Here is an 8091-nt window from a genome sequence, read left to right as displayed (position 1 = left end):
AGATGTTTAATTAAACACAGTTATTTTGGTTTGAAGGCATCCAATCTTCCTATTTTAACATTAAAATGTATATTTCTGAAAATAGAACACTTTCATAAAAGTTTTAATAAATGCTGAAGTTGTGCACCATGGTAACCATATGGAACGATTAGAGGCGAGCGTCCGGACGTAGCTTGCGTAAGGACGTATCCTGCGTAAGGACGTAGCCTACGTCGTCAAACCAGGGCACGATGCGACCCTGAGTGGGTTTGACTGTTGAAACTTGAGTTATTGAACAAACATCTGATCCTTTTACGTCATCATATTACATAAACTATTTCTCTAACATTTAGCATTGACATGCGCTTTGCTCGTTGTTGTGGTATTTGGTTTTCGAGGGACAAGAGAGCGATCCGTTAAGTAACTGTACGGGGCTGCAGGTGCGCGTGCTGCATCTCCTCCACGCGCTGTGATATGCAACTCATAAACCGGGAGAATAATGAATTATAAACTAAAGAGGTTAGTCATGTTGGATTAATGTAGACACGTTTCACTGTGCGTCGCTAGTTCAACAAATACGTTCACGCTGTTTATTGCAAGCCAGTGACCGTTTCGTCCACACAAATGCAAAATAAACGTCTTTGTCCAGAGCTCACGAGTACTCAACATTATTAATATAGTTGTGTTATGTGTTCAAACTAACAGACGCAGAGCTGCACTATGTTTGCTATAAATGTTTAAAGGTGAACCCTCTTGTGTGTTGGGGACTTTATGTGAGTTGTGTAGTGCTGTCCAGTTACTTTATGGCTCTGCTGTCGTCTTTTCTAATTTGAACTTTGATTATTGCTTCATGTAATCCAGAAATATTTCATGTTATGAGAAATCCTGACAGTTTAAATGTTTCCCTCTCAGCTGGTGTCGACTACCTCGTCGAACGTCCTGCACAAGACGGCCTCCCTGAAGTCATCAGGATCCTCGACGACGACGAAGGTAACCTCCCGATCCTTATCTCTTGCGTTGTGGGTGGATTTCAGGTGGAGCCAGGTGAGGTGGGTGTAGGTCAGGTGGAGCCAGGCGTGGTGGGTGTAGGTCAGGTGGAGCCAGGCGTGGTGGGTGGAGGTCAGGTGGAGCCAGGCGTGGTGGGTGGAGGTCAGGTGGACTTCATCGTTGTGGGTCCAGGTCAGGTGGAGCTCCTCGTGGTTGCAGGTCCGATGGAGCTCAACTATGTGCGTGGGTTGCTTCAGGTGATCTTCGCTGACGACGAGGACGACGAGAGCGAAGATTCCGGGTACTACTCCATGGATGACGTGCCGGAAGATGATCCGCCCCCAGTCCCCCAGAGGGCAGAAGAGCCCACCAACAGGAGCAGGGAAGAGGACCTCACGGAGCAGGCGAGTGTGAAGAGGCAGAGGAACGGTGAGGACGACCACGAGGACGCGACGCCCTCCACTTCAGGCCTCGGATCCTCCATGAAGAGGAGCAGGGAAGAGGACCGCACAGAGCAGGCGAGTGTGAAGAGGCAGAGGAACGGTGAGGACGACCACGAGGACGCGACGCCCTCCACTTCAGGCCTCGGATCCTCCATGAAGAGGACCAGAGAAGAGGACTACAGGGAGTCGGCGCCCTCCACTTCAGGCCTCGGTCCCTCCACAAAGAAGAGCCGGGCAGATGACTACAGATGGTCTCCACCCTCCACTTCAGGCCTCCGCTTCCCCCCACACAGAAGATACTGGCAGTCGGCTGAAGACAGCGACTCGGATTGAGACCGACTGCCTGTTTGCTGCAGGATTGTAAAACCTTTGCGTCTGGCAGGACTGATAAAGCACCAGACAGCCTTCCCTTGCGTCTGGCGGGGTTGGCGATAGGCAGCATCCTGCAGCAGAGCTTTTAAATATCTCTTCTTTGTTGATTTTCCGTTTGAAAAATGGTTGATGCTCGACGCAGAAACCAAAGGTAAGTTAGTAGTGAAGATTCTGTCATGGGAGTTCAAGATCAGGACCCAATAGCAAGACCACAGGAGACAGAATCTGGTCAAACTGATTTTATTTCACCACCATAAAGGACAGGAATGTGTGGAGCCCGTGGATCGACACCAGAGGACAGACAGATCGACGGTGTGATGTCCCGTGGATCGACGGTGTGATGCCCCGTGGATCGACACCGGAGGACAGACAGATCGACGGTGTGATGTCCCATGGATCGACACCAGAGAGGAGAGCAGGTGAAACACGGGTCAGACAGGGATCCTGACAGGTTGTTCACTTTACTCACAACTCGGATTGAGACCGACAGCATGTTTGCTGCAGGATTGTAAAACCTTTGCGTCTGGCAGGACTGATAAAGCACCAGACAGCCTTCCCTCGCATCTGGCGGGGTTGGCGATAGGCAGCATCCTGCAGCAGAGCTTTTAAATATCTCTTCTTTGTTGATTTTCCGTTTGAAAAATGGTTGATGCTCGACGCAGAAACCAAAGGTAAGTTAGCAGTGAATGGTTGTTATTCTGTTGTGTATTTTTCTTTGTAAAGTCTAGATGTCGTCACCAGACAAAGGTAACTCAACACAAGTTGCCTCAAAGTCTCACTTAACAGTTATTCAAAGATTCTGTCACGGGAGTTGAAGATCAGCAACAAAAGTCTTCCACTCCTGTCTGTCCTGGGCGAGTCGCTGGATGGTGGCCCATGAGTGGTTTAGGCTCTGCATCTCCTTCTCCACAGTTCTTCTCCATGCGTTTCTTGGTCGGCCTCTTTTTCTTTTCCCTTCTGGTGTCCAATGTAAGGCTGTTCTTGTAATATCAGCAGGATCTTTTCTCAACACATGTCCTATCCATCCCCATCTTCTGCTCATTAGGATGGTCTCCATGCATTCTTGTTGGCATTTGTCATACAGTTCTTCATTTGAAATGGTGTTTGGCCAGAAAATGTGCAGTATTTGTCTTAAACTCTTGGTGTGGAAGGTTGATAGTCTGTTGAGGTCTTCTTGTGTCATTCTCCAGCATTCAGAACCGTACAATAGGGTGGATAAAACACAGCTCTGATACAATTTAAGTATGGTCTTGATTGTGTACTGCTGTGACCTCCATATGTTGGCTTGTATCAGACAGAGGTATGGTAAAAATTACTAACGTTAAGAAAAGTTTTCCAAGTCTCTTTTACTCAGGTATCGATGGCTGTAACACAGGAAGCAACATCCTGGATCTCCTAGACAACAGAGAAGATGTGTTCACTCTGGACCAGATGAGAAGGATGGATGACCACAGGACCAGATAAGGATGGATGACCACAGGACCAGATGAGAAGGATGGAGGACCACAGGACCAGATGAGAAGGATGGAGGACTACAGGACCAGATGGAGAGCGGCGGTCTCCTTTCTTTCAGTGGGCTGAGTAAGTAATCCCTCACTAAGACTGCAGAAGTATCAGTAATAAGATTCCATCATTGAACAATGTAAAGGTCGTATAGTTGAGTTAAAAGTATTCATCTCTTGTGTTTGTGTCTCACAGGGCAGGACTCCTCTGTGCTTTTTTCTCACTCCTGGGGCAACTGAGAGTAGACGTCTTCCAAACCATCATCCCAGGAAGACCCAGACCCACCACAGACCACTGAACCACTCTCAGCACCCCAGTGAGTCCGAGACCCAGTGAGTACGGTTACGTCCTCCCTGCCCCTCCCCCCTCCGACACCACCCGCTCCACCCACCAGCCGAGAGGACGAGGAGCGTCCCGTCCCCACCGGCACAGAGGACGTAGTTTGTCTCCGTCTGCTTCTTCTGTGCTGGTGGGTTTGGGAAGCTCCTCACACACACACAGGAAGCCGTCAGCAGCTCTTTGCATCTGCTCAGAAGTCAAGGAGACAGATGCATTTGTCACATAGAACACAGTATGTTCAAGTAAACTGTATGTACTGTATGTATACTGTTTATTTACAGAGTAGCACAATAAAAATCAATGTATGACAAACTTTCTAAATATGTCTTTATATTAGAAACAATATATTTCTGATGTAATTCAAAAATCTGACAATTAATATACAATAAATATTGTGCAAGTGATAATTTAATATCTTTTTGATTTTCATTTGACTCAAAGGTATTACTGTTAGTGCTGTTAAGTATTGATAATCATAATATTACATGTTGATATAAATAAAAAAGGGAAAGCTTTAGATTACAGCCCCAACGTGCAGCATTATTCTTCCCAATTTAATTATAACTAAATCATAAATAATTGAAATCTTTACTGATTGTTAACTAGTACAGAACTGATGACACATACATGTAGGTGCAAGGGAACAAGATGTGATGTTAATGAATAAGGGGGAAACAATGTGGGAACTTAATTAATTCACATCATTATAATTTATATATACATTTATGAATATATATATGTATGTATATAGGTGTATATATGTGTGAATGAAATAAAAAAGTTATTGATAAATACATTATTTTATTTACAAGAACTATAAATGATTGAAAATTAGTTATCATAGAAACTGATTGAATTATTAACTGATTATTAATTTAGAAAAACTATATTATGAAAAAGAACTATGAATGAAAAACTGATTAAAACTAAAACCTTTACAGTATATTAATATCTGTATATACAGTATAATCCTTCTGATCAGGCATTCTAGGCAGGAAACAGGAAGTCCTCTGTAGCGTAGGCCATCTCATTTCAGAGACCGCATGGTCCAGCCTTCGCGGTCCTCAAACCGCGGCCCACGTAGACCGCGAAGGCTGGGTCCTCCGAAGGATGCAGCCCCTGAACTGAGACACAGCTACTGACTCCAATACAGTGGCTCGGATCAAATGGTTCATCATCTGTAAAGAGAATGAAATGAACCCAACTTCTACTACTCTGGAGTTCAGGAATTAAATTAAACACCGTGCAACATTTTAATTGAAACTAACTGGTGGTCAAAATCCTAGCTGCTCAACATCAGTTTCAATTATTACAAAATAAAGAACATGAAAACAAAACAAACCTTAAAGAGAGGGCCAAAACCTAAGGGCCAGACAAGGAGGACATTAATCAGAGAGGCAATGAAGAGTCCAAAGATGACCGTTAAAGAGCTGGAAACGTCCACAGGGAGGATTTGAGTTTCTGTCCACAGGACCACTTTAAGCTGTTCGGTTCATTTGGTTGTTGTAAAAAGATAGAAAAGCTACAGAGCGCTTAAATTAGCAATGCCAGCTAGTGACATACAACACAGTACAGAAGGGTCGGTGGACTGTCACTACACAAGTCCTGTTTCATGAATGGAGCATTTCTTCTTCTTTGTGTTGTTGAACAGCAGTTAACAGCAGTTAGCACCAGCTGATGCGCTATACCACCCCCTCTGCATAACAGTATGTCGGTCAAATTGGTCAAATTCTGCATCATATTCCCCAAAACTAGTCTTGTTGAGCGGCAACGTTTGGAAATAATATGATAATATATGACAAGTCTTGTCTTTAATTTGAATTCCCACTATAATAAATAGTATAAATGGACCATGTTTACTCATATTTCTGTTCCATAAAACCATATATGTAACAAAATGCTTATTGTATTGATAAGTGTTGTTCACCTGCAGTGGAAATGCTGACTTAAACAAGTCCACTAAGATCAGGTTGTTAGTAAATTGTATCCCAATATTCAATTAAATTTATTTTGTATAGCTCAATATCACAAATTTGCCTCAGAGGGCTTTATAATCTGTACACGTGACATCTTCTGTCCCAGGACCCTCGAATCGTCCTGGGATTCCCCCCCCTCCAGCACTTATTATTGTTGAGGGTTTGACTGAATCTTTCATGTGTTGAGATCTGGCTGATATTCGGCCCAGAGCATTTTAGATTCATTATTCACCAACTGCTGGCATGAGACTAGTTTTAAATCAACTGTCCCTAAACCCAGAGCCCACCTTCAAACTTTTAGATACAAAAATAACTTTCTCCAAAAAGGTACAAATGACTGAAGCATGAAAAGTTGCTGTGGGAACTGTAGACAAAGAAAAAAAAAGTGTTATGACTTCCCTAACTGCCTCTCAAATGTCACGAGTCTAACAACTAGTGTGAGCAGGAAAAAAAGACAAGTCCATGAAAAGATATATGAAAAATAAGATATATTTTCTTTTCAGCTGGTTTACTTTCGATTAATTTGAGTTTGTGTGGAGACGAGGTTTGCATATTTTGGGACAGCAGGAAAGACATTATCAATATGAATCCAGATCTCATAAAAAAAGGCGACCATTTGTTGTTTTTTTAAAGTCCTTTTTCCCGTAGCTACATGATGTCCTTCGAGGCCATCCTGCATACAACCGCGTCCAGCAGAGTCCCACACTTCTCCTCCTGGGGGGTGATTTTATAAAGCTAAACAAAGACAACAAAAAGTGTAAGATTAAAAGATATGTCACTCTAGTGAAGAAAAAAAAAACACACATAGCAAGTCCAGATAGCATGAGTCACATTAAATGAAGGCAGAGATGGAGAACCTTTTTGATTTTGGCATGATCTGTCAGCGAGGAAACATCTTCTGCTGGAACCTGGCGTCCGCTCACCCTGGCTGTGATGTCTGACAGCAGCTGGGGCTCGTCTTTGTCGTGAACCAGGACCACCAGGACGGAGTCGTCGCCATCAGAGCTCCCGAACCTTTTGAACGCCTCTGAGATCTGCATCAGGGAAAGGCATAATCAAATATCAAGTAGAATGAAATAATGCATTCCATGTCTAAATATTAAATAGTGCAGCAGAGCTAGCAGAGCAATGTTGAAAATAACAAGTATTCTTGCACGTCTCAATTAGGTGCCGTTTTAAACAAGAAGAAGCATTTTCAGATCACAAATAGATCATGATGTAAAGAAAATGAAGCTCGGTTCTGGGTACTTACATTATTAGTAGGTGACAGGTTGAAGATTATTTCTGAGTACAGGCTTCTAGTCTTCATTTTCCCAATTTTCTGTAAGTTGACAGCCTTGTTGGCAGCTACCAGCACTTGGAAAGGATTCACCAGCTGCAAATGAAAAAGAAAGCCAGACGATGAATGAGGCGCCACCGTTTAACTGGCCACTTTAATTTCTCATTTGGTATAAAAGATAGCTGTGTGGAAAGTAATGCTATTGTTAGCTAATGAATACATATCAGAACATGCCTAATGTACATTAGTTTGATACAAAAACGTTGCTAAAGTTGAATAAAAACATCTCACCATCGTCGGGTTAATCAGGGCACCCTTTATTTTACCCTCCACCGCACACTGTCTCAACTCTGCGGCATTTTTGACCTCCTTGAAAAGCATTTGAGTCACCCTGTGGTCGGGGAAGAGCTCTAGTTCGTGTGTTACATGCATGTTGGAAAACTATGAAGACAATTACGATTTTCCGCGCTTCACGTGAACGTCCGCACACGAGGGGGAACCATAACACGGTGACACCGCATTGGAGCTAAGTTCCTGTTTCAGGAAAACGGCTCCAAAAACTCAACAAAACGACACTTTAAAGCTTTTCCATTTGAAATGTATCATATGTGATTATGGTGGCTGCTATCACTACTGCTATTTCTCTAGAAATGTGACGCTTTACTATTTTTGCACAACCAGGAACCAATTCCTATAAAACCATTTTCGCGTCGACCGTTTTTCAGAGGCGGACCGCCAGCTGTCAAACATAAAAGATAGCTGTGTGGAAAGTAATGCTATTGTTAGCTAATGAATACATATCAGAACATGCCTAATGTACATTAGTTTGATACAAAAACGTTGCTAAAGCTGAATAAAAACATCTCACCATCGTCGGGTTAATCAGGGCACCCTTTATTTTACCCTCCACCGCACACTGTCTCAACTCTGCGGCATTTTTGACCTCCTTGAAAAGCATTTGAGTCACCCTGTGGTCGGGGAAGAGCTCTAGTTCGTGTGTTACATGCATGTTGGAAAACTATGAAGACAATTACGATTGTCCGCGCTTCACATGAACGTCCGCACACGAGGGGGAACCATAACACGGTGACACCGCATTGGAGCTAAGTTCCTGTTTCAGGAAAACGGCTCCAAAAACTCAACAAAACGACACTTTAAAGCTTTTCCATTTGAAATATATCATATGTGATTATGGTGGCTGCTATCACTACTG

At 43.3% G+C, this 8091-nt stretch overlaps 1 protein-coding gene across 2 annotated transcripts; it reads right to left on the bottom strand.

Moving 5' to 3' along the window:
* Positions 1-6070: 6070 nt before the first annotated feature.
* On the bottom strand, positions 6071-7893 carry tprkb (Tp53rk binding protein). 2 transcript variants are annotated; one of them, XM_076111643.1, is made up of 4 exons: positions 7747-7893; positions 6852-6974; positions 6457-6633; positions 6071-6334 (listed from the first exon to the last, which is right to left on the bottom strand). In XM_076111643.1, exons 1-4 carry the CDS (start codon positions 7885-7887, stop codon positions 6248-6250), a joined length of 528 nt encoding a protein of 175 aa, XP_075967758.1. In that variant the 5' UTR covers positions 7888-7893; the 3' UTR covers positions 6071-6247. The 2 variants fall into 2 exon arrangements, with proteins under 2 accessions (XP_075967758.1, XP_075967757.1); XM_076111642.1 differs by lacking the exon at positions 7747-7893 and adding an exon at positions 7170-7620.
* Positions 7894-8091: the final 198 nt, after the last annotated feature.

The sequence above is a fragment of the Anarhichas minor genome, unplaced genomic scaffold (assembly GCF_050575085.1).
Source record: "Anarhichas minor isolate MPS153535 unplaced genomic scaffold, ASM5057508v1 ptg000045l, whole genome shotgun sequence".
Lineage (NCBI taxonomy): Eukaryota > Metazoa > Chordata > Actinopteri > Perciformes > Anarhichadidae > Anarhichas > Anarhichas minor.
This window is presented reverse-complemented; position numbering and strand designations above follow the sequence as displayed.

Bases quoted from the DNA above. Each gene is read 5' to 3' on its own strand.
- tprkb (XM_076111643.1), bottom strand. From the start codon at position 7,887: ATGCATGTAACACACGAACTAGAGCTCTTCCCCGACCACAGGGTGACT. The intron at 6,975-7,746 runs GTGAGATGTTTT...TTTCATTTGCAG, and splicing joins CCCTGATTAACCCGACGATG to CTGGTGAATCCTTTCCAAGT. The intron at 6,634-6,851 runs GTAAGTACCCAG...TCCCTGATGCAG, and splicing joins ACCTGTCACCTACTAATAAT to ATCTCAGAGGCGTTCAAAAG.